We start from the raw sequence: 27,730 nt of genomic DNA, 5'->3' as shown, positions 1-27,730 counted from the left end.
CACTCTGTGTGGCTGGCCCCCCTGGCATCCTTTAGTTCTTATGCCAAACATGACTTCCTCAGAAAGACAGAGTCTGTGGTATATCCTTCTATAGCAATTACTGCATTATACAGATTCATTTTTAAAGATCTTTCTCTAGGACGAACATCTTTCTCAAGATGTCATTGATATTATTTATTATTGGGACGCATAGATGGTTCAGTTGGTTAAGCGTGTGCCTTCGGCTCAAGTCACGATCCCAGGATTCTGGGATCAAGCCCTTTGTCGGGTTCCCTGCTCAGTGGGGAGTCGGCTTCTCCCTCTGCCCCTCCCACCACTCATGCTCTCTTCTCTCTCTCTCTCTGACATAAATACATAAAATCTTTTAAAGAAAGTATTTATTATTGATATGATGAAGGGAGAGAGGGAAGAAAGACAGGGAGGGAAAGAGGAAAGGAGAAAAGAAGGGAATAAGGGAGACAGGGTAAACTGGTCAAACAGGATAGACCTCAAGGGCACTATGCCAAGTGAAATATGTGAGGCAGAGAAAGACAGAGAGTATGATCTCACAAATATGTTGACTCTAAAACAACCGAACTTCTAGAATGGTGTTTGCCAGGGGCTCAGGAGAAATGGGGAAATATTGGTTAAAGGGTACAAACTTCCCTTGTAAGATGAACAGGTTCTGGGGACCTAATGTAGTGCACGGTGACTGTAGTTAACAATACTACAGGGACGCCTGGCTGGCTCAACAGAGGTGTGTGTGACTCTTGATCTCAGGGTCTAGAGTCTGAGCCCCACACTGGGTATAAAGATTACTTAAATAAATAAAACTTAAAAAAAATGTTTTTAATAAAAAAGAGAAACAATACTGTATATCTATATATGTTTATGTATAATCTATATATGTTCATGTATATATACACCTATATCTAGCTACATTTTTTTTTAAGTAGGCTCCACACCCAGTGTGGAGCCCAATGGAGGGCTTAAACTCCTGATCCTGAAATCAAGACCTGATCTGAAATCAAGAGTTGGACACTTAACCGACTGAGCCACCCAGATGCCCCACTAAGACAGTAAATCTTAAATGTTCTCATCACAAAAAAGAAACTGTAATTATGTGCAATGACAGAGGTGTTAACTAACGCTACTGTGGTCATCATTTTGTAAAATGTAAGTAATCAAATTAACATGCTGTACACCTTGAACAGACACAATGTTACATGCTAATTATATATTAATAAAGCTGGGGAAAAAAGAATTTTTTAGAGATTTCCCCTTTCCACCTTTTTGCTTGACCTCTAATATGTGTTAACAGCTTCATCAAACTCTCAGATGTTGAAGAATACCATATGCATCAACCCCTCACCTCATGCTGCATTTCCTCCAGAAAGTCTTGCCTAATTTCCTTCACTGGGAGTAAGTTCCATCCTTGAACTCTCAGAAGTATTCATACTTTTCTTATGGCAGTTAATACTTTTCAGTCTCAAATCATAATTATTCTCATACATTAATCTCACATTCAAGGAGTGGCACATTAGTTCTTAATAAATCTTCATCTGATTCTCTCACTCTTCTTCTTTTGGAAGAACACACTTTTTGTGAGTGTAAGAATTTATATGCTCATTATAGAAAATGCAGGAAATTCAGAAAAGTATAAAACAGAATAGCAGCTGTTAAGTCCACTCTCCTGTAATAATCCATGTATGGAAATAAAATGTAAGACAATATTAAAATGTACTGTATAGAATACATGATATGTGTACCCCAGTTCATTTAAAAAACAACATGAATCCTATTACACATTGAATTCTGCCTCTTCTTTCTTTATTTAATGTGAACATTTTTATGACTGGCTTATCTTCTCTCCCACAGTGCTTGAACTATAAAGAAGCTTCACTGTATACTTTGCTTTGAAATCTTAACCCTAGCAAATCTACCCATTGATAAGACACTAATGCATTTTGGGGAATGATTAAAAAAAAATATTGCTCAGTATTTATAATACTCTTTCACACGCTGATACAGTCACAATTTATTATTTTCTATTACTTTCTATATTCTCAATAATCCTTAGAACACTATAAGAGAAAATTCCAGATCTTCAATTTTAGTAGTGAAAAAAGCAAGTTCCCATTTTAATTCAAACCCAGCTAATCATTAATTAAAAAAAAAAAAGAAACTAGAAATGTGCTTCGGAATATTCCCATGTTTCACACACCTGCTGTCCTACCCTAAAATACCACAGGGGTTCTGTAAAGCCATTCTTTATCCTTTAAGCAATTTTGTACACATCCACTATGAAAATTCTGTCATCAGTAGACAGCATCCCTAAATGATTACACTCAATGATGCTGTATTTGGCAAAGCTTTAAAGTAATTAAGAGGCAGTTTTCTCTTGCCTATTCATGTGACAACATGTACCTTTATGCTAAACATCATACTGTGAATTAAGTGGGGTAAAGCAGATAACGCAATCCCTACTTTTAAGGGGCAAAGAGAATTAATATTATTGATTACTACCATAATCCAGAAACATGCAAGCTGCTTTACATACATTATGTGATTGAATCTTAAAGATACTATACTCCCTTTTATAGAAGAGGACGCTTAAGAAGGTTTAGTAACTGTCCATTACCGCACTAGCAAGTAGATGGCAAAAGGAGAACTCGTGATTTTGGCTCTTCTATTATGTCTTGATTATTACGTAAAGAGACACACGAGTTCCTATGATAGAGCCTCTCAGTCACTATTATCTGAATACCTGAGCTTCATTTTCCCTCTGATCAGTGCCCTGCTAATACTGATATCAGGCACACAGAGCAGCAGAACTCAAAAGGCAGACAGCTTCCTGCATTTTCAGACACACCAGACTTTTTTTTTCTTTTTTTAAAAGATTTATTTGAGAGAGAGAGAGAGAGAGAGAGAGAATCAGCTGGTGAGGGTCAGAGGGAGAAGCAGACTCCCTGCTGAGCAGGGAGCCTGATATGGGACTGGATCCTGGGACTCCAGGATCATGACCTGAGCTGAAGGCAGACACTTAACCAACTGAGTCACCCAGGTGCCCCCACCAGGAACTGTTATTGAAAGAATTTATACGATTTTCTAGAAAATACAAGTGAACTACTTGAGCTACCGAAGAACCTGCCCAAAATTGCATGTCCCACTTCCCTCTGACAGAAGGACAGATGGAGTTGTAAGACAAACTAAGAACGTTCTGAATCAACTGAACAGTCTTCCCTTTCCATACTTTTCTCTTCTTCGAAAAATATCAAGACAAACTATAATTTTCAGGGTTGTATGCCTCCATTTTCAACTTCATGATAAGCAGTCATCAATATACAAATAAGAAGGCCAAACACCACCCTGTGTCCCATCTGCCACGGGAACTTTTGGGAAAAGACATGGAGTCATGACAACGTATGATCTGACAGAAACAGGATTACTGATTTTATTTATTTCACATTAAGTAATTTTTCTTAAGGTAATGGGTCTATCCTCTGTGGAATGTTTTATTTAGAGGAAACAGAACTGCTTAATAGTGAAGTTAATTGTAATTTGGACAGACTTTATAGTTGCCCTTTGACTTACCAATTTCAGTAAGCAAAATTTCAATCAAGCCTAGATAAAATACACTAATCCTAAATAGGCCAGGTTTGTCACCTACCATTTCCCATAAGCTGCTTACCATAGTTTAAAAAAAGAGAAAAGGAGAAGAAGAGGAAGAAATTTTAAATTAAATGCCAAACAGTTGCAGACAGCACTTGTTTGGCTGATTAACTTGTAGACAAGCATTACAAATAAATCTGAGCATGGTCTGCAGCAAATTAAATTCCACCGCTTTTAAGAACAAAGAATTCCTTGGCAAAGAGGATTAGCAACTTTACACCCAGGAATGTCAGTTTAATTTAATTGTTCCACAATCCAAGATTTAATATGCAAATATCATTCTGATACATAACAGTGAATTTAACAAAGTGAGGAAACAAATTCAATATACAACCAGGCTGCCTTTACTGAGCTGTAATTATATACAATAAAGAAGCTGGCCGAGCAACCCCCCCCAGCCCCCATTATTGGGACTGAATTATATTAACATGAATCAGAACAACGGTAATTAAAGGTTAAAAATTTTAAACATATTCCAATTAAGAGTATAAACAGCTGTACCATTAGAATCCTGTAGTTAAAAACCATACCTCAATGATCTTCTTGGCCTCTTTGTAATTTCCTGTTTGTAGGAAGGCAAAGAAGAGATCATACAGCATCGTCATTTCACCTTGTTCTTGGCTCACAAAGTTCATCGCTAGAGAGTAGAAGAAAAAAATATACAAAGAAACAAATTATCACTTGAAGTTCTGGACAAATAAAAGAAAACTTTAAAACAAATATTTACAGTAACTTGAAAACTAGCACTGTATCAACCAATTTTCCATCACATTCCTTACCTGACAGCATACATTTACAACAGTTAAGTACCTACGACTAGCTTCAAAGAGAACTGGTGAGGAGAAGTGGGAACAACTCCTCAGAAAAGGCAGATCACCAAGAAGCAGAGCAAAAAATAACAGAGAGGCAACTATGCAAAATGAGTAGTTATTAAAATCAAGGATATTGACAACACTGAAAATCTAGCTGATCCTGTCCTTTTTATTTTAGAAGACTAACAAAGTTTCCCTGGATGTGCTTCCCTTCCTGTTAAATTTTCTCTTCACAGCAATTCATTGAGATTAAATAGCAAGAGGGGAAAAACAACTACAGCAAGATATTGGAGGTGACCAACCTTTCTGAATTAGATCAGTCTCGCCCTTCTCTATCAGTTTACATAAGATATCATGAATCCTTGGTAATACTTTATATTTTTCATAGCAGTCGATGGCGACTTCCAGAGCAGCACCTAAGTCATCCCTTGGAAACATCAAAATATGAACAATGAATAAAATATATCTAGACCCACAACCATGAGCAGTCAAAATGTATCCATTTGAGCTTTAAAAAAGGCAAAATGGAATAAGAGAGAAACAATCCTTATATAGTATAAATAAAGGTTCTGAGTACAGACATCAGTAAGTTACTTTCTCTATTTTCTTTCCTTCACCTTTCATTATTTCATTTGCAAAATAGCAGTCTTTTTATTTTTATTTTAAGTTGGGCATGGAGCCCAACATGGGGTTTGAACTCCTGACTCTGAGATCAAGACCTGAGTTAAGATCAAGAATCAGATGCTTACCCAGGCCCCCCTAAATAGCACTCTTTTCAAAAAAGTACAAATAAATGAAGGGATACTCTGAGATTATTATAAATAAAATCTGATTTCAGGGCACGTGGGTGGCTCAGTCGTTAAGTGTCTGCTTTTGGCTCAGGGTCATGATCCCAGGGTTCTGGGACAGAGCTCGGCAGAGCTCCCTGCTCTGCCCCTGCCAGCAGCCTGCTTCTCCCTTTCCTACTCCCCCACCCCCGCTTGTGTTCCCTCTCTCGCTGAGTGTCTCTCTCTCTTTCAAATAAATAAAATTTAATAAATAATAAACAATAAAATCTGATTTCAGGGGCGCCAGGGTGGCTCAGTCGGTTGGGGGGCTAACTCAGTTTCAGCTCAGGTCATGATCTCAGGGTCCTGGGATCGAGCCCCCACACCAGGATCCACACTCAGCAGGGAGTCCGCCTGTCCCTCTGCACCCCTCACGCTCACACACCCATGTCCTCACTCCTGCTCTTTAAATACATAAATAAATAAAGTCTTTTTTTAAAAATCTGATTTCATCTATTAAGTTGCCATAAAAATACATTATTTCTAAAAACAAGGACTACTATCAAATATTTTTTCTAACTACTTATATGTATTTACTATCCTCAAAAATTCTAGATTTAGGAAACATTAAGAAATATCTATCAGCAGTTACCAAGGAATTTTCAAGTATTTACAACTCTATCATCCTATTTTTAGTACTGCCACCTCTCCAGACAGGAGAGGGAGAAAATAACTTCAGGATTCATATATACAGAAACTTACTGTGGCTAAAAACTCAGACATTCTTAAGATCGGTGAATTCTAGGAGAACCCTCATTTGAAGGGAAGCTTTTAAAAATTATTTCCAGGGGCACCTGGCTGGCTCAGTCAATGGAGCATGAGACTCTTGATTTCAGGGTTGTGAGTCTGAGCCCCATGTTGAGATTACTTAAAAATAAAATCTTTAAAAGAAAAAATCATTTCCCGTTGTAAAGTCAAGGTTTCTCTTCTGTGGTAACAAACAAAAAAATTATCTTTCAATATTTTCATTAAGTCAGAATTTCTTAAGAGTGGAAATGTAGTCTTTTGAGTCCCCCAAAACTACTTTTTCCTTTAAAAGGAAAATGACAGTATGAAAAATATGTAAGACTTCGGAAAAACTGTAGAAATTATGTGATCCAATTCTACATGCCACCCTCCTTTATTTTTAAACAGATGAGGAAATTAAAGCATGTAAAGACTGAATGATTTGGCCCAAGGTTACTAGGGTAAACAGAGGAAGGCACTGCCTTCCCACTTCCCACTTTCCGCTGACTACATCTACTCGCACTTTATGCTCCAGTGACAACACTGCTGCCTGTTTAACCTAATAAGGTGGTGCAATGTGGAATAAGAAATTAAAAATTTTTGAAAAGAAAGTATGAAATATAGAGAGATATGTGGTTAGTGACAGTTCTTGACAGGCTCCGTGGAAAAAACACCTTTCTCTCACATGCCATAGTTTTCAAAAGGAGGAAAGCATTTTTAAAATTTCTGCTGAAGCCCTAACATTTTGGTCCATTATATAAATGTTATGTTGCCCGAGACTGAATTACTATTTTATCTAGATTAAGATTTTAAGCTGTACTAAAAGGAAAATACCAGGAAGAAGTGTTAATTTTATTGCAATAATACTTGACACAGTGAAAGCCAGCCGATCCTGCCAGAGCTCTCTACCTTATCCCCTTCCCAAGCCCTGTTTACAGTGCATCTTCCGGCACCCCACAGAGTCATTTGAATTTTTGTCATTTGGGGTGAAGACTAAATTACAGGTTAATTTCAAAACCGCAAGTAGATGTTGCAGGCTAGATTACTGTCATACAAGAGAAATGCTACAGAAGCTACCACATATGATATAAACCTTTATATAATCAGTATTTCCCCTTTGCTTCAGATACAGGTTCAGTTATTAGCCTTCTACAATTCCATTTAATGAAAAACTACTAAGATGTTTTCAAGAGAACTAACACATACTGATTTTTTTAATGATCCACTTTCTCAGATCAATTCCCAAACTAGAACAGTGTGTCTCAACTGTATTTCCCCTACATTAGGTCAAAGCTATCAATAAATGAATGAATAATTGTTCTGTCAATCAAAGAGACATGTTAATAGCCTTTGGTCTCCAAATACATGCTTCTGAAGATTATACATCCTCAGAACAACAACAGAAACGACAAGAATAGCAAAATGGAAATAATTCATATATTTGTTAGTGATTTTAAGTACCAATGTCACTGCTCTCAGGTTGCCAACAAAATGAGTTAGAAATCTATAATGAAACATTTCATATAAGTGGACTGATGACAGAAATGAACTACTGAACTGGGGAGGGAAAAAAAAAAAGAAATGAACTAATAATTAGTCCATTCTTCTCACAATCCCTATCATTTACATTCTGACTCGTGCTTGAATCACATATTAAAAAGAGAGAAAAATGTTCATCTCTCATATAATATGATGTCATCATTAATCTTTCCTACTAAAGCTTAAAAACCTGGGTGATAAAAATGAAAAACATTAAAAAGTATCTAAAATTGACACTGCTACGAAAACAGTTATATACTCACAGGACTTTTGAATCTCAATCCCACTTATTAAGTCCTGGCTCGGCTGTAGCCATGTGATAAATTTCCAGAAGTGGTGATGAAAAGCAGATTATCACAATGGCTGAACTCAAGGAACCTGTGGGTTCCCTCCCAGTTCGAATTCTCTGATTAGAGAGGTTCTATGTATTGGAGCTTATGAGATTTCAACTCAAATGTATCACACTGGCAGAAAAAATCATCACGCTAAAGTACCATTTCTTCTAGGCAAGATGAAGTCAGCAAGAACAGCAAAATATCCAAAGGAAAAAAGTGGATACTGCTTTATACCTGAGATGTGGGACAGCACTTTACCACTCTGTGTACTTCTAGGTACTGTGATCTAAGATAGAATGAGACTTCCTTGGTATACTTTAATAAACTACAGTAGATTTAAAACCCTACTCTAAAAAAACAGTAATGTTTTGAAGAAATCTTATTGGTAACATTAATTCTGGATGCAAAACAACTTGTGGTTCTATGCTTACTTCAGTATGTATTCATAATTCTGAAAGCTTTATATATAAACGTGTTACAAATTTTTAAGCCCATTCCTGATAAAAATTTAGCCTCTGCTTTCACACACTTCAAATAATGCTAAAGGAAAGCCAACTCTATAACATACTTATATCTCTTAAAAAAAAAAAAAAGGCAAACCCACTACAACTTTCTTTCAATTAGATCCTCCTCAAAATACTTCAATGAAGTACATAAAACAATCTTCATGAATGAAACTGTATGTCAATAAGTAAGCAATAATTTTAAAAAATCTGATTGATGCAAATTAATATAAGCTTTATCAAAATTCTGTAAGTCCATGAAAGAAGAACAGGAAAAAGAAAGATTCTATAATTCTAAATTTTAAGAACAAATATATACCAGAGGCTGAGTCCAGTAGGTAATTAGAACAGTTAAAAGAGAGTTTTATTTATTGGGGTGCCTGGGTGGCTCAGTTGGTTAAGTGTCTGACTCGTTTTTTTTTTTTTTAAGATTTTATTTATTTATTTCACAGACAAGAGATCACAAATAGGCAGAGAGGCAGGCAGAGACAGAGGGGGAAGCAGGCTCCCCACCAAGCAGAGAGCCGGATGTGGGGCTCGATCCCTGGACCCTGGGATCATGACCTGAGCCAAAGGCAGAGGCTTTAACCCACTGAGCCACCCAGGCGCCCCCCGACTCAGTTTTTAACTCAGGTCATACTCTCAGGGTTATGAGATCAAGCTCCACATCAGGATCTACGCTCAGCACAGAGTCTGCTTGAGATTCTCTCCTCTCCCTCCACCCAGACCTATGTGTACATGGCTCGCACTCTCTCAAATAAATCTTTTTAAAAAAGATTTACTACTAAGAGTTTTACTTATTAACTTCGATGTACTTGGCCCATATTAAAGTATACTCCAGACTCTCCAACTCACTTTTTTAAGGGCACATGGCCCTATACTCCACACTACAAACTATAACTTTGCATTATTTCATGGAGGAACTTCTAAAACTGTAAGCTTTTGAAGCCCATATGGCAAATCTGATACCACCTTTAGTTTTACTCAGTATTAATGGAATTAAAGTATGCTCTACTGTCACTGACAAAAAAAACAAATACTCGATATACATTCATATGAGGCATCCACTGATCATAAAAATAACCAAACAACGATACCAGGAAACAAAGCACTCCTAAGTCAAATTCCTCACCATTCCTAACTGTAAAAATTGTAAATGCATTTCACACAATCCCGTACTGTTAGAACAAGAATGACTAGTGGCAACTATCTATATTCACCTATCAACTTCAAACTTAATCTCTTTATAGTAACTTACTTTCCAATTCAGAGAGGATACTTACTTTAAACCACCAAAAAAAATGACAAATATTAATTTTTAATTGGAATAAAGTGCTTCAACATTATGCATAAAGTGTTAGTGAAGTGGCAATTTACCTAAAGGGATTACTGACTTGAAAAGCTCTCAAAATCTGAAATCAGTAGAGAAAAGGGGAGTTTATGGGAGGAAAAAAGTTTAAAACAAGGCAAAAAAACACTTCAACACTCTAAAAACAAACTATTCTGTAAATCTTAAGCAGTTGTTCAGTGTAAAGAGAAATCAATTCAAGAGAAAGCATCTTCATAAAAATTATTGTTAAGAGAACCAGCCTTTGAAAGAGCTAAATGTTTTTTTTTTTCCTGTTCATCATCTATAAATGAGGAATCTTCAAGGAGACTGGTGTTGCAATTACAACTAATCCTCCCCAAAAAATTAACTGTGTTGAAGGCTTTGTAATTTCCCTAGGTACAATTTAGCTGTCACTTACTTTAAAATTTACTCAAACATGCGTTCCGAACAGCACTAACTTCACATGTCAAGTGCTTTCCAGCCAATTGAGTCTAAACTGGAAGTCGGTGTTAAACAACTGAATGATTAGACAAGATAGCTCATTTCCCTGCTCTTTTGTTCAGAATAAAATGCCACATTTACATTATCAGGCTCAACAGGATTTTCTGACAGAGGCAGAAAAAAACCCTACTGAACACTGTCCGTACTAAGCACATGAAGCCTGTCATTTACCAATCATCCTTCAAAAAGCAATAGCCATGAATGTAACTTAATTACGACCCAATGATCCTTGACGAAAAATCATCTTATCACTGTCCTGTCCCCCTAGGGCAAATGAACCACTTTTGTCCTTTGGCACTGATGATGCTAAATTCTTAATTGCAATAATGGAGTAAAAGAGCCAAACCTCCTTAATTTCCTTTCAGCACATAAAGAGTTTTACTCTCCAAGGCAAGCATTCCCATAAATAATAAAAGTATCCAGTACAAATGAAGATGCTAAAATTGAAGGGGAGTGTATATGACAGAATAACCAGCATTTTAAAAAAAAGTGTATTTCCCACTTACATAACATTTTAAAGTGCTACAGTGAGTTTTAAAACTTTTATGATTATAGGTTCATCTTACAGAAATTGTGACCTTTATGAAGAACTCAAGATTAACTTAGCAAGAGTTCTGGGAGGATTAAATATACTAAGTCTATGATTCGCTTAAATGAAATGCATGTGGGCACATACAGATTATAGCACAAATCAGCACAGAAAAGTTCTTAATGGAAAGCAGAAATTAAAGCTTCTTTGATCATCTGCACTAAATAATCCAGTTAAACAGCTTCAGATATTTTTCATATGCAATGAAACCAAAACAGATAAGCTATAAAACAAGTGAATCTGAAACTATATCATACCAATTTTTATACTTTTAAACCTAATGGCCCAGCTTTTATTAATTTCATTTCCTTTACCAGCACATGAAGACTAACCAAAAGGTCTTTTAACCTATTTTAAAGCGTTTTTTTCCTTCCTTAATACGGAAGACCCAGATTATCTTCCAGAATCAGGTAGGATTTCAGTAAAAAAAAATTTTTTAAGTAGTTACCAAAAAAATGTTTAAAATAACATTCATCTGGACTACACACAGAGATGTGGCTTATAAAATAATTCTAACGAAACGAAACACATGAAAGTTTTGTTCAACTCTGCATTATCTTTCCATTTTGATAATACAGAAACAGATTAGTTTACCAACTTCTTAACAATTGTGCAAACCTGTTATTTTGTATTTTCCTTTGCAAATAAACAGAAACAAAATGTTTTTTCCTCACACCCATAAAGTTTTTTATACATTTTCCAAATAACAAATTGACACAGGATTACTTTCTCCTGTGTTTTTTTACTGCTATTAAAGTCAGCCTCAAAATTAAGATCTTACTGAATCTTAAAGATCATCTTTCTGAAAAGCCCAATTTCATGGATTTGTTCCAGAATTACAATATTTAAGGGACAGTCTCTTTAGAGTCTTTGCAGTGACATTCCAAAAAGATGCTTGTCTTTGAATGAAAAGATGAAGATTTTGTATGATGTTCTGAAATGCATTTCATACTTTTATCTCAAATCTGAATAAAAAAGGCTCATTCTCCAAATGAGCTCACACTTGCTGAGGTCAATTACATGATATTACTGAAGATAAAACATATTTAATCAAATCAAATACATGTGGACTTTTTGGCAAGCTAGTGTAGTTAATCCTTGTACTGTACTTGTCATGATTCTGAATTAGTTATCTTCCGTCAGTTCGGGAAAACACAACTGCAAAGAAGTTTTCAAAGATAATTTTTCCCCCAACTTATCACAGACTAGAGGTGCTACTACTGTTTTCTGCTACTTTATAAACATGAAATTTCCTTTATCTCTTCCTCATTATTCTCATGACTCTAACAGTCAACAAAAACCTTTTTATTACGATGAACTGAAAGATCTTGCCATGGAGACTGCCTCTGCAAAGCAAAGATAGCAAAAAAAGACTAGGCAAATCAAAATAGTAGGTAATAATTTCTTGATATATCTGAAAGTAGTTAAGAAATCATAAAAGAAAAGATACTAATTCAGATTTCTCTAGCCCAATTAACAGGGACAGCCACATTTTACTGAGACATACAAATCTCCGACTGTACCCTGCAATCAGAAACACAGAGGATGCTCCAGGTTAACATCTGAATCCCATGGTATTCCCATTTTCCTATGAGTAAGCTCTCCTTGGTTCATGAGCCCCATCTGCAGACCTCTTTCAGAAAACTTTCATGTCTTCTCTGTCTTCAAAGTATTTCTATTTGTAAGATACTTTTCTACCATGGCCTCATTTTCATTATAAATTATTTTATTTTTGCCCAATAGAGGAGGAGGGCCTAATTCTTCTGGGCACAGGGCCCATTTCTTTCAAATCCCTATGCAAAGCTCCACATGCAATTTGCAGAGATGGGTCTTTCAAATAATCAAAAAAATTCTAGTAGGAAGCATATTAATTATAGGATTTCTATATAAAGTTGGCTGTGAACATGAGAACTCAGTAACACGGTAATTGTTTGAATCACTATTTCTTTAAAAGGATGTAATGCTGAGATTGTAGAGGTTAAGATCTGGCCAATCACCTAACTCGATAAACTATTTTTCGATTGGATGGCAAAGAAATTATTTCATCAAACATATATGTGGAATTATCTGTGTGTGTATAAATATGTATACCCCCATTTCCAAACATGGAGCTGAGATAATTTTGATTCCCCATTTTAAATTCAATACTGAATCATTCATTATATCCAATTAATTATACCCTCTAATAAATAAAGAAAAACCATCATAAATTTGGGAAGAATATAAGAACTATTAAGATGTATCTTTTAATTTTTCTCCTGGCATTGACAGGGCCACATCCATACCAAAATCAGAAAAATCCCATACATTTATCATGATGAGCCCTGAGCAATATAAGGAAGTGTTGAATCACTATACTGTACACTTGAAACTAATATAACTCTATGTTAACTACACTGGAATGAAAATGAAATAAATAAAATCAGGAATTCCCGATCACAAAATAGGCAGATTAAAAACTGCATTAAGCCATGAAAAAGACGACAAAGAAGAAAGATCTAGGAAATTTTTTAAAAAAGGAAAACAAACATGAAAAGAAAACAAGATAATAAAGGATGCTTAATGGTTTTACTAAATGTTTCACTTACAAGAATGTAAGGTTGATTTTAATGATTTGCATTGCAAATAATATCTTAAATTGGGCACCAACTTCAGCATTTCAAATGTAAAAAATTTCAAACTCCAGAAACCTCACCATATCAACAAAATTCACCTTCCTCCTCCCCACCCCCCTCAAGACACAGAGACATCCTCTACAGTATTAATGGAAGCTACAGTCACTGTATTGGCACATGCTATTAAAATCAAATACCACATGGAGAAAAGGAGAACTGAAGAGATGCTGCTACATTATTACCTGAATGACAGTCACGATGCATAATCAAAAGCCCCAGAGAATCCTTCCTTCTTATATTAATAATTAAGACCTATAAGGCTCAAAACTGGGAAAAATTAGATTCAATTTCATGTACTGTCATCACACGCCCCACAAAAAAAAATCACCACAGACCATTCCATGGAGAAGCAACCCACAGGACACAGACAGGGCTGCTGGTCATTTTAAAGGTCAACCAGTCCATATTAAGTCCTCTCATTCCATGGCAAACACCCCCCAAGGCTTCCAAGGAGCACAAAGTACTGACAAAACATAATCCCCAAATAATCAGACTCATTATTTTAATGCCAACATTTAAAATTCAAAATACAATTAACTTACTTTTCCAGATACAGAGTGACCAATGGGGAACTTAAGGCTGAGGATGGTTTCGCTAACCCTAGTGTCATGATGGCTTCATGCAACCGTTTCACTGTTTCAGTTTCACCTCTTAGAGCTGCGCCATTTAGGATGTGGAAAAAGGACAAGACTGTTGCATCTTTGATAAGAACATCCTTCTCTTTCATCTCCTTTAGAATGTTAATAGCATCTACAATGAAGTAACACAAAAGACCCTTAGGTAATTTCATGTAGGGAAAACAAACTGCTATTAAAACAGCATTTCAAGCCCAGCAGGAATGTAAATTCTAGTGTATAATGCCGATTTCAAGTTAATTACTACTTGCATTTCTAAACGAGACTACAATTATAAATCCACAATAGCATGGTTTTATCATTTCCCTGCAACTTTGACTACAAATTATAGATAGGGACTGTGTGCCCACTCTGCACCACATAACCCTGTACGGTCTGCCCTATAGCTGTAAGATCCTCCTAAATGGATGCTTTTATCGTTCAGAGCTAACATCTGCTAAATCACATCATTGTTTCTTCAGCAGATGGCTTGTCAGGAGGCCAGATAATAAAGATGTGTTTACACTGTATATACAGCCAGACTAATGGTCTGATACCGATAGGGCCTGTTTGCTATGTCGATACTAATTAGCCAAGCAGAGCCAATGAAAGCTTTCCAAAAGACTGCATGTTAATACATTAGATTCATTAAGCTTCATTAGGAAGGCAGAAACAAACATTTCAGGATATGGAATAAGTGCATTTTTATAATGTTGTTTTTAATTATTGCACAGACAAAATGTTTTGACCGCTTCACGAAAAGTGATTTTAGAAAAGCAGACTAAACCTTATAAAGAGTTTTCTGTTAGAAAGACTTCCTAAAAAAAAAAAATCCAACATTCAAATCAAGTATTTTCTCCACACATTTTTTCACTATAAAAAATTTTTAGAAAACATTCTCTAGAAATAAAAGGGAAGAAAGGAAGGCTAAAATAGGAATAAAACCCAATGAGAAATATAAGAAACAAGTAACAGTAAGAAGATATGATCAAGTGTAAGTAATTAGGCTTAGCATTATCTCAACAATGAGCAAATTAGAGAATGCATATCAGCTATACAATCAATGAGGTTTTCTCTGCAAACTTCTAAATAAAAACTTACTAAAGTATGTATTTTTGATAATGTTATTAAAAGTTAAGACAAAGACTACAGCAAAATTCATATTCTTAAATAAAGGTTATGTTTATAGGTTTTATGTTCAGCCTTCAGATGTTCTTAAGCAAAAACAAAGCCATTAGTGCAGGCATATCAGCAAATTGTGCCATAAGTCATGATCTTCAAACTCAATCCAAACAGCAATGCTAATAAAAACTAGCTGTAGAAATGCAAAAAGCACTGAGCTGTGCAAATGTAAATGACAAGCTTGCCAATCCATTAAAACTAATGGCCTACACTGTCCATGCAGCTCTGGATGGATTCACATGCAAATTTGTATGCAAAGTGTTCAAGCACTTTGCAGGACATGATATACCATTAATATCAATTCGCATGTTATTCCAGTGGCAAGATACTTGCATCACACATTTCCTTTATGTGACTTACCTTGGAGCTTGCCATGTTTTCCCAATACTTTTACAAGGCCTACGTACTTGCCGGTGTCAAGGACAGCAGATGAATCTAAACGGTCACTAGAAATTAAAGGCACATTTTAAAAGTTGACTATGAAAAGAACTGCAATAGCCATTTTATCCTTTTCAAAAATGCATCAGTTGTTCTGAATTATTATTAACATAGGCTTCTACATTTCAGTGAAGGTGTATTTTTGAAGCCATATTCAAATGCACATACCATTATATTCAAAGTGACAAAAGAAGTAAAAATCTACCACTACACATATATTGCATCACCCCATCTGCAAATGATAAAAATGAAGGAATTCTTTTGCTTCACAGCACTTTAGGTGATTCTAACTTTGTCATAAACGTTGAAATACTCCAAAGGACATATTTTTAATTAGTAACTCTACAATGATGGGAAACTAAAGATACCTGAGAAATGGACAGAATGTTGTTCACACTATAGAGAAAGGGAAATGTTAAGCCTTATAAAATAGTTACCATCACCCCTTGTGTGATCTGCAGTTATATAGTCAATGGGGAAAAAACCTTGGCTTTAAGGGACAAGATGTCTTATCATACTTAAACAAAGACTCCTTGCTGAAAACAAGCCATAATTAATCAAAGGGAGGCATATTATGAAATACTAAAAACACGGACAAAAAGAATTTTTAAAAATTACATTCTGTAGGAGTAATATTCAATTTACATGATCCATCAAGTACTGTCTATCAGCATAAATGCTGATGATTTGCTTCAGTTCCAGGGTACTCACAATTCTTGTTTCAGGTTCAATGCATCTTCTGCATTATCATGGCGACAGCACAAATTTATTAAAGCAGCATAGCCACCAACAACCATGTCGGATTCATATTTTGCTTTCAATTCAAGAGCTTTTTGCATGTTCTAAAATAAAGGACATAAGTAAAAAAGAAGTAAGAAATGACACAAAAGTAAAAATGAACAACCTCTAGCATTCAGAGTACAGAAAAGTTAATAGCGCTTTAAAAACAAATGGATCTATGTTATTAACTTCATCTTCCTCCTTTGTTATTTTTATTCACCTTTCAAAAAGCAGGCAAAATACGTCTATAGGGTTTAAAAGATTTGTTACATGTAATGCAAAAGAAGTTGCTGTGCCAAACTTGATATTTTAGCTTTGTAGGTATTATAAAAAAGATGTCCAAATTAAATATGTACAAAGCCAGCCCCCCACTCACAGTCCAATTGCCATACACAGAAATAAGTATCATGGCAAAGTTTCTCAGAGTCTAGTTTAATATCCAAGCAAAGTGAAAAAATCTTTTAGAATTCAACAGTACTATGTTATAATCTTAAAGTCAGTTATGTTTTTTTTCCCCTAAAAACACAGGCATACGACCAAATCATATTGAACCAGAAACTGAAAAAGTCTAGTGAAATACTGCAAATTGCAGGCACACACTAAAATGAACACAAAGTACAGCTGGACGCCTGCTGAAAAAAGGCAAGAGACCCTTTATCTCAGAAAGAGCTTTTTTCCAGCAGGAAAATGGAATTTCAATCCCTGCATTAACAACCCAGTAATATTTGACTTGCAAATGACTACTGCATGTATCAGTTGCTTGACAATCTAGATATAAGAGACCGGAGCCATGGCTTGAAAGGACATTTGGCATGTATGATAAACCTATCACGGCTGTTACTATCATTCACTTTGCAGATTATCGTAAACAAACTACAGCAACCCGAAAACATGCCATTCAAGGTGTAGCTGAAATTAGTTAACCTTTCATTTAATTGCATTCTTCACACACATGCCATATAATAATCAATTGTGAAAATCATAAATATTGTATTTGGCTTTGCTTACTTTTATCTATGAAGAATTTTTTTTACCTTAATAGCACATTTGAAATATTTAAACAATTGTTACCTCTTCTGAACAAAGCGCTAGTATGAGTTGCTTTAGGACATCTCCTATAGGTTGATTTGCAGCTTTTAGTTTTTCAAGTGTAGACTCCAAAACAGATGATGGCAACTGCACAGTCTACAGGAACAGAAAGAAAAGGAAAGAAATTTACTACAAAAAGAAAATGTACCCCTTGTCACTCTTCAAGCTGACCTTTCCTAGGTATTATAAATGCTCTCAAGTACATTAATCTGGGGATCTGTGGATGAACTCCAGGGATTTTTGAAGCTCCTGGGTACCTACACAAATTTCTTAGATACCACTGATTTGTCTGAGATAGGGAACGGAATAGCTGTTACCAGCTTCTTAGATGTACCCTGATGAAAAAATGTTAAGAACCACTGGTTTTATAAGGACACAACCTAGAATTCTCTTTAAATGTGGTTATAGCATGCAGAATCTACTCAAAAACCTACTTACTTTTCGAGAGTCTATCTTCTCTCTTTCAACCAATATATTAACATCCTAAAATTGAGATTTAAATAAGAATTAGAAAATACATGGAAAAATATATTAGCAAATGTCAAAAGTGAATTTTAAAACTTTCAGCTCATATTACTATTTTTCCATCTTCTCAAAATCTTTCAGAAATTTTATTCATACTTCATTAACCGTGGTAATAAGTATTTAAAACATATCCTTCAATATATAAACAGTATTTATGAACCATCAATGAAAAGCTAGCGTTTAATGGTTGTCATTTAAGTAAACTGTTTTTGGCCAAAAAGCATCATAGTTAAATACAATTTTAACACGCTTTTAAATACAAATTAAGCATTTTTAAAAGTTGATTACTATTCCACACACACCTTAATCAATTCAGGAACATGGTAGCTATCCAGTAGATTACGAATGCCTCTGTAGATATTTTCAGGAATTTTTACATTCTGTGCAAAGGGAAAGGAGGAAAAACAAAAAAACAAAAACAGGCTGAGTTTTAGACAACCAAACTGAAATTTGTCTAACAGAAATTATCCCAGACATAATTTAAGTCTCCAACTCGTGTATGTCATTGAGAAGTGGTCTGGTTGTACTTAAAAGCAGCAATTTCAAATCTAATAGATACATGTCAGACAGGACAGGCATTATATAGCAAAAAATGAAATGGTACCATCTCCTTCAGCTGATGGAAGTATTGTCTCAAACGCTCCTCCTTGGCCTGTACCTCTGAGTCACTCATGCTGTCAATCAAGTTATAAAGAAAATAGCCAACAGCTTCTGTGGAAAAAAACAAGAGAAAGCATTCCACTAAAATTACTGAGACTGTCATGTTATCAAGATTAATTTATAAGAAATCATTTTGGTGTGAGATGTCACCCTGATGAGAGGCTCTGAAATGGCAACACTGATCACTGAGGCATAGAGATTATGTGGTTTGGGAGCACATATCTAACTGGTGAGTGAAAGGAATATTAATTATTTTCAGACCGAGTGACAGCTTTTCAGTACTGAATGTTACTTCAATCTATTTTTTTCTACCACTCTGTGACAGAAGTGGTCCTGCCCAAGGCCTTACCCATTTCCTGTCCAAATCACGAGTAGGAAGAATAAATAAATGCTTTGTATACATTTCTGCACTAATTTTTTTGTGGGCAATATTTAGGGAACACATAAAATTAGAAACGACTGTCAAATGTTGAGTACAGAAAGTTAAATAATTTTAATAAGCAGATACAGTAATCCTGTGGAGAGCTGCCTATTAGCCAATGAAAAACCAAGATTAACAAAGATGTTTTGTAACAACAGTAATTTTCCTATGCGTTCAAGCATAAAATGTATAGGGCCATGTGTTAATACCTAGGATAGAAAATCTGAACTTTCAAGAAGGGTGCCTTCTTAAAGAAAGCCATGTATTATTCTAGGCCTCATTATATGGAAAACAAAAATCATTAAATGTCAAAATAATGTATTTTGGATAATAAATTATACTTAAGTGGGAAAAACCTAAAGATCTCCTTTACTATTTTATACATTTAAAATTAACTATACCTCAAAAACATTAAAATAACAAACACTAAGAATGACTGGTCTTTAAGCCTATTTTCACACGCACTGTAAGAAGCATTTCGTCAGTGTCTAACCAGAAAAAAGCCTCCAACCCTGTCTTTAAAAACAATTTACAGTGATAAAACCGAACACCTCAGAGGTCTCAAAATGTTGTGGTTATCAATATAAAGATTTATAACCAAATGTTTTCAAATTTCACTTTCAAAAAGAAAATGTTTACTGCTGTAATCCTTCTAGCCCATCATTACACAGAAGAATGGATTTGTGGATAAGTTACAATCATCGAAATTGAAACGCTACCCGTTGGTCCTGGAGGCTCCTGGCAATAACGTCCATCCTTATACAACAGTTCTGTTATCTGGTAAGACAGAAAATGCACGCATTGCAGCAAGAGAAGCAAACAAGAACAAATACAATCTGAAATTGAATTCTTGAAATAATAAAGCCTCTCCCCAGTAAGGTATTATTCTATATCACAGTAATTCAGCAATACCCCCACCTGCCAAGGAAATTGTTTCATTTTTAAACAATAGGTTTGTCTTTAAAAACAAAAACAAAACAAACCCATGTTGAAGGAAAACTCAATGTTTCATGAAATATCCCTAAGAAACCCTCTAAATGCATTTGTTTATAGATTGTTTTAAATAAACTGTTATAAACGGGAAATAGCTTTTAGGAATTATCAATCAGTATTATTTCTCATCGTGTTGTTTTTGGTCTTCCTGAAACTGGACCAGTTTCCTCCTTTTAAATAAAGTATTACAGAAATAATAAAGTAAAACTGGTTGGATCATTAAACAGCTTAATTTTTTTTTTTAGTTTTTTTTTCCCCCCAATGACATTTTCCCAGTTATTTTAAAGGCATTAAAATCAAAGGGGTGAAAAGCTCTCATGTGCTTGTTCTCAGATTCCTATCAGTTGAATGCACAAATACTAAGACATACATAACACATATTCTTCAACATTAATTCTGCTGGCAAAATTTTAGCTGAAGAAATCCAAATATGTATTTTGTGATGAAAATGATTATAAAACCAACAGTACTGGACTGTAACTTTTGAACACAGTATCTGACATCCTTAGTCTGAAGACAGTAATAATGGAAACATATGGCTCTTTTCCAAAGTCACATGAGTTAGGAATGCTGAACTACTTTATGTATATTCTATGATTGCACTTGCTCTTAAAATTGTGCCTAGCACATATTTAAAGTGTTAACAGCTCAAAATGCAATTACTTCTACTACTATTAATTTGCTAATACAGAAAATTAGGCAAAATTGACCATATCCCACTTCACTCCACCATGAAAATCATGCTGGACTTAATGACAATTCAAAGGATAGTTAAGGTAGAAATTACTCAAAAACAAAGCAAAAATGGAAAAATTCTCATTTACAAACTGTTTTTTAACCAACACAGATATGTTTAGAAAGTGGAAAATATATCATACCAGAAGTTACAACCATACAATAGATCCAAGATAGCTACATTTAATACCAAATTTTGAATGAAAACACATTTTATGAATAAACCAATAAAAAAAAAAAAAAAAAAAAAAAAAAAAAAAAAAACCACTTCTAAATACACATTTCCCAATCATAAATTATAACTGTGTAGTTTGGCAGTGTAATACTTAAAACAGAATTCAGTGAAATTTAGATCTTAAAAAATATTTAAATTGGGAATTCCAGTTAATAATGTACATTTATTTTCTTTAGCTACAACTATGTCTTGCAATTTAGCAGTAAGGGTAATTGTACTTCCTGCATAAAGGCAGTTAATATCTTAAAAGAACAGCAGTTTAAAATTGATCTATATTTCATTTATACAGAGACAAATATGTGTGTGTATATGTTTTTTAAATTAGTTATTAGATCTGTAAATCAAATTTCAGTGCAATAATGTTAACAGCTTATGAAGAAGGATCACTTCAATAATAAATCTCATGCTCTAGGAAGACAGTTTTAAAACTACCAATTTCAAAATCTAAAGTCATTAATTTATAACAGCACGTCATAAATGTATGAGTATTACAACTTTGGCTCTCAATAGCTTTTTATACATCACCTTAGGAACTGCAGAATTAGTAGTACTTACCTTGCTCCAAAGATTTATATCCATAGACCTGCAGAGGGCAGCAAAGGATTAAAAATAAATACAGAGGTTTTAAAAACCATCTTAAGTTAAAACACACTAGCAATGATTATTTGCAATGCATACAGATCCAACTCAAAAATAAGTAAGAAAATGTTTCCAAAGTTAAGCTGAATTTTTAGGACAAGATACTTTGGAAAGGCTGATTCTTACTTTGAACCATCAAAATTAAAGATTAGTATGGACAGGAATTAGTAAGAACCCTATCTTTGGGTCCAAGTTTGACAGAGCAGGATACGTATATACCCTAAAGCATCTGCTCAGAGACGGATTATTATTTCTAATGGTAAAGATAGAGCCCATAAAATGGATTGAACAACATCTTCACTAGGTGATCAGAATTAACATCACTAATGAGACACTGATGAACACTGTTTTTTTTTTTTTTAGATTTAACTCCCTGAGGACAGAATATCTATCACTGCTATGGTATTCCAGGTAGTAATGGACTTAATCAAGGGGAACCATCGTAAGGAACATACTATAAACTAACTGGCCTATATTCCCCCAAAATGTTAATGTCATAAAAGACAAAAGCTGAAAAAGTGTTCCATACTAGAGAAAATTAAAGCTAAAGGACAACTAACTTCCTTCCCTAAAGTAGATTTCAGAGAGGAGAGGAAACACACACACACAAAAAAAAATTGATAAAGTTAGAACAAAAATCTATAGAAGGCAAAAATGTTCCATCAATGCTAAATTTCCTGAATTTGTTAACTGTACTATGGTTGTATAAGAATATCCTTGTTCTGTAGTGGAGCCTCTGGCTGGCTCAGTAGAGCATGGAACTGTTCTAAGTTCAATTCCCAGGTTTGGGGTACAGATTACTTAAAAATAAAACCTTAAAAAGTAAAAAAAAAAAAAAAAGAATATCCTTGTTCTATAGAATTGCATACCGCCATATTTAAAGGAAAAGGTTCATTATACATGCAGCCTAAGCCCAGAGAGTTAAAAAAAAATTATTATGTGCATGTGTATATATGGAATGATAGATGGGTAGACTCATTCATTAAGAGTGATGTGCCAAAATGCTAAAAGTTAGTAAATGGCATCTTTTAGAGTTCTCTGTGCCACTCTTGTAATTTTCTGTAAATCTCAAAATTATTTCAAAGAAAGCAGAAAGAATGGCTCACCCAAATTGTTCCTATTTAAATGAAAAGCCACTTATAAAACAGGATAACCAGTGAACTCTGGTCTTCTACTACTTCCAAGCTTTGTAAATTTAATGTTAAGTTCTGTATATTTATTTATTTAGTATCTACTTATTTTGATTTGAGAGAGAGTGAGCTTGTGTGGATGGGGTGTGTGTATGGGGGGCAATACAGAGGGAGATGGGAGAGAGAAACTGAAGATAACTCCATGCAGAGCACAGAGCCTCACAAAGGGCTAGATCTCAGGACTCTGACATCACGACGTAAAGCCGAAACCAAGAGTCAGACTTTGAATCAACTATGACATCCGCGTACCCCATATAAGCTCTTTATTCAAATATGTCACCTACTTTTTCGAAAGAGTATGTGTTTTGGAGTGACTGGGTGGCTCAGTAGTTAAGCATCTGCCTTCGGCTCAGGTCATGGTCCCAGGGTCCTGGGATAGAGCCCCGCATCGGGCTCCAGGCCTAGGAGGGAAGCCTAATTCTCCATCTCCCACTCCCTCTGCTTGTGTTCACTCTCTCGCTATGTTTCCCTCTGTCAAATAAAATCTTAAAAAAAAAAAAAAGCTATGTGTTTTAATGGTAATTTTATAATGTAAATGTAATATAACTGATTAAAACTTATAGAATAGGGGTGCCTGGGTGGCTCAGTGGGTTAAGCCTCTGCCTTTGGCTCAGGTAATGGTCTCAGGGTCCTGGGATTGAGCCCCGCATCGGGCTCTCTGCTCAGCAGGGAGTCTGCTTCCCTCTCTCTCTACCTACTTGTGATCTGTCAAATAAATAAATAAAATCGTTAAAAAAAACTTGTAAAATATACTACATATATTTATTTACATTATAAAATGTCCATAAAATCTATAAGCCTTTTAAAACCTGTACCCTTACAAGCCTTTATAGGCCTCATAGGCCTTTTAAAACTTGAGGTTGGGCAGCTTTGAGTGGACCGAATTTTGGTACAGTGAGTTAACAACGCACTTATTTTTATTTTAAATGGGGGTGCTTGGCTGGGTGAGTGGGCAGAGCACACAACTCTTAATCTTGGTTTGGTAAGTTTGAGCCCCATGTTGGGAGTAGAGATTACTTAAAAAAAAATTTTTTTCAGAATGAACTACCAACACATGCAACAACTTGGATAGATTTCAGGGTCATTATGCTAAGTAAAAAAAGGGCAGTCTTAAAACATGACATACTTTATGAGTCAAATTATAAATATCTTTGCAAAATAACAAAATCATATATATGGAAAATAAATTAAGTGGTTGCCACAGCTTAAAGGAGGAGTGGAGAAGGAGGAAGAATACAGGGGGTCACAAGGGGGGTATGTGTAGTGATAGAATAGCACTTTATCCTTACAAAGCTATACATGTAATAAAAGTCAGAACTACATACACACACCTTGTGCCAATGTAAAATTCCTGGTTCTGATAATGTACTATAGTTAAGTAATATGTAACCAGTGAAGGAAAACAGGACACAGAGGGTCTGGAAAACAGGACACAGAGGGTCTATGTGCTCTCCACCCATTTTTTTCCTGTGATTTTATAATTATTTCAAAATAAAATGTTCCATGCCCCTGTGGAATCCTCTTCCTTATGATGAAATCATCCCTCCCACTGAGGCACATTAAGAAAAAGTTTTGAAAAAGAAGATGGATTCTTATCTATAGATAGGGAAAAAATGTTTACGAAACCCTATGCTTGGTATAGTGTTTATTTTGATTTGAGAAAAATTTTTTGAGAAATCAGTTAACAGAAGAAATGATGAACTGACCTAAAAAAAAATTACAGCTCTGAGCTTTGGCAGAAAACAATCTCTCAATTTTTACAAGCTTTCATCTCACCCATCTACTGATTACAGAGCAGACTCCTCTGACTACTTGACATTTTTATATGTAAAAATAAAAGAAAAAACCTTTTTTTTTTTAAATTTTGCCAAATAGTAAGTGAAAAGTGAGAACTCAAGATATGAGGATAAAATGCTATGCAGTGAACAGTAAGATACAATAAAAGTCTATATTGATAAAAAATAAGACATCTTTTTTGACCAGGCTAGGAACAGCTTTAATTCCAAGGAATTTTTTTTTAAAGATTTTATTTATTTATTTGACAGAGAGAGATCACAAGTATGCAGAGAAGCAGGCGGGGATGGGGAGGAAGCAGGATTCTTGCTGAACAGAACCCCCGATATGGAGCTCAATGCCAGGACCTTGGGATCATGACCTGAGCTGAAGGCATAGGCTTAACTGACTGAGCCACCTAGGCACCCCAATTCCGAGGAATCTTTTTTTCCCCAAGATTTTATTTATTTATTTTGACAGACAGAGATCACAAGTAGGCAGAGAGGCAGGCAGAGAGAGGAGGAAGCAGGCTCCCTGCTGAGCAGAGAGCCTGATGCAGGGCTCGATCCCAGAACCCTGGGATCATGACTTGAGCTGAAGGCAGAGGCTTTAACCCACTGAGCCATCCAGGTGCACTTCCAAGGAATCTTAATCTATAGGTGCCTACCAAATCTAAGAAATTGGGGGTGTGTGGGAGGAGAAGTGAAATCAAGAGTTTGCAAGCAAGAGGCCAATGCCCAAAGTTCATAATATTAAGTGGCAAAACTTATACTGGTTTGTTAGCTTGTGGTATCATTAGGAAGGTGATCTTAATTACTGTTCATTCTGTCATATGTGATATTATAGTACTTATATTGTTATATTTATTTTTTATTTTTTTTTTTAAAGATTTTTTTTTTTTTAAAGATTTTATTTATTTATTTGACAGAGAGAGAGATCACAAGTAGGCAGAGAGGCAGGCAGAGAGAGAGGAAGGGAAGCAGGCTCCCTGCTGAGCAGAGAGCCCGATGCGGGACTCGATCCCAGCACCCTGAGATCATGACCTGAGCCGAAGGCAGCGGCTTAACCCACTGAGCCACCCAGGCGCCCATATTGTTATATTTAAAATAAGTTCTGGGGGCACCTGAGTGGCTTAGTCGGTTAAGCATCCAACTCCTGATTTCAGTCCAGATCATGATCTTAGGGCTGCTGAGACTGAGTTCCCCATCTGCCTGAGATTTTCCCTTTCCTTCTCCTTCTGCCCTTCCTCCCATCCCCCTCTAAAAAAATTAACAATAAAAAATAAATAGGGGTGCCTGGGTGGCTCAGTGGGTTAAAGCCTCTGCCTTCAGCTCAGGTCATAATCTCAGGGTCCTGGGATCGAGCCCTGCATCAGGCTCTCTGCTCAGCAGGGAGCCTGCTTCCTCCTCTCTCTCTCTGCCTACCTCTCTGCCTACTTGTGATCTCTGTCAAAGAAATAAATAAAATTAAAAAAAAAATACACGCACACATATAAAAAAATAAAAATAAGGGGCACTTGGGTGGCTCAGGTGGTTGAGCATTCAGCTCTTGGTTTTGGCTCAAGTCATGATCTCAGGGTTGTGAGATGGAGCCCTGAGCTCAGTGGGAAGTTTCTTGAATATTCTCTCCTTCTACCCTTCCTCCAATTCACGTGCATGCCCTCTCTCAAATAAATCTTTAAAAAATAATAAAATAAAAAAATAAGTTCTGAGCTAAATTACTAAGTATTTATAGGTAGAATGACAAGAGATCTGTAATTTAAGCAGTCCATCCAGAGGTAGAAGAAAGGGTTGGGGAAGGGAAAAAAATGAAACAGGATGGCCAAAATCTTAACTACTGAAGCTGGCTGATGGATCCTTTCCAGAGTTCTACTTCTCAAATGTTTGAAAACTCCCATAGTAAAACACAAAGACATACCATCTCTGGTCTAAATACTGCACCTCCACTCCAATTCTCAACATTAATCAGCTGGGTCTACTTTTTAAGAAAAGCTACAAAATCCTATCTCTCATCAAACAACCTCTAAAAAATAAAAAAAATATTAAGACTGTAAATTGCTCTCAAACCTGGCATTAAGTACCCAGGGAAGGCATGGAGATAAAACTTCATAGCTGTATATGCATCTAAAACAGCTGACAATGACTAAAAGCCCCATCTTTGAATGTGAACCTTCAGGACAGATGGCACAGGTTCAAAAAAAAAAAAACAGAATCTAGGGACGCCTGGGTGGCTCAGTGGGTTAAGCCGCTGCCTTCGGCTCAGGTCATGATCTCAGGGTCCTGGGATCGAGTCCCACATCGGGCTCTCTGCTCAGCAGGGAGCCTGCTTCCTCCTCTCTCTCTCTGCCTGCCTCTCCATCTACTTGTGATCTCTGTCTGTCAAATAAATAAATAAAATCTAAAAAAAAAAAAAAAAAAAAAAAAACAGAATCTTTTAGAATTAAGCTTTTGTATGAACAGTCAACACTTCACTGTACATTTACTCCTTAATTCAATGCAACCTAACTTCTGGCCCCAAACCTCCACTGAAAGTACTCTTGTTAAAATTACCACTAATCTCAACTCAAAATTCAACTCAAAATTCACTTTTTGGTCCCCTCTAAGGTTTGAGAATTGTGTTGCTGATCATTCTCTGCCAATCTCCCACTGATGCTACTCAATCCCTTTCAGAAATTCTCCTTCTTTCCTTATCCTTAAGTAATCCTCCTTACTAAGTTCTGAGTGCCTTACATTCTTTTGTTTTTAAGACAATCCTGCATGTAGATATTTAAATTCCTTGTTTCACGGAAGAGGAAACAGACTTAGAACGGCTAAGGAGGGATGCCTGGCTAGCTCAGTCCGTACAGCACGTGACTCCTGAGCTCAGGGTTGTGGGATCGAGCCCCACGATGAACATAAAGATTACTTAATAAACCGAGAACGAACAGGCTAAGTAAAGTATCTTCACCTGAAATTCCACAGGCACCTCA

The 27,730-nt window shown here is 35.7% G+C and overlaps 1 protein-coding gene across 1 annotated transcript in view; it reads right to left on the bottom strand.

The window, feature by feature from the left end:
• The window catches only part of LRPPRC (leucine rich pentatricopeptide repeat containing), a 110,749-nt gene that overhangs the window by 37,281 nt on the left and 45,738 nt on the right, over positions 1-27,730 (bottom strand). The window contains exons 15-25 of the mRNA XM_045077743.1: positions 21,716-21,743; positions 19,917-19,974; positions 18,721-18,827; positions 18,419-18,496; positions 18,030-18,074; positions 17,574-17,687; positions 16,434-16,564; positions 15,645-15,730; positions 14,031-14,238; positions 4,766-4,890; positions 4,182-4,288 (exon numbers count right to left, since the gene is read on the bottom strand). Coding sequence (XP_044933678.1) covers positions 4,182-4,288; positions 4,766-4,890; positions 14,031-14,238; positions 15,645-15,730; positions 16,434-16,564; positions 17,574-17,687; positions 18,030-18,074; positions 18,419-18,496; positions 18,721-18,827; positions 19,917-19,974; positions 21,716-21,743 — 1,087 coding nt within the window. The remainder of the gene's footprint in view (positions 1-4,181; positions 4,289-4,765; positions 4,891-14,030; positions 14,239-15,644; positions 15,731-16,433; positions 16,565-17,573; positions 17,688-18,029; positions 18,075-18,418; positions 18,497-18,720; positions 18,828-19,916; positions 19,975-21,715; positions 21,744-27,730) is intronic.

This window comes from Mustela putorius, unplaced genomic scaffold (genome assembly GCF_011764305.1).
Source record: "Mustela putorius furo isolate JIRA1106 unplaced genomic scaffold, ASM1176430v1.1 tig00000224_pilon_pilon_pilon, whole genome shotgun sequence".
In the NCBI taxonomy this organism is placed as follows: Eukaryota; Metazoa; Chordata; class Mammalia; order Carnivora; family Mustelidae; genus Mustela; species Mustela putorius.
This window is presented reverse-complemented; position numbering and strand designations above follow the sequence as displayed.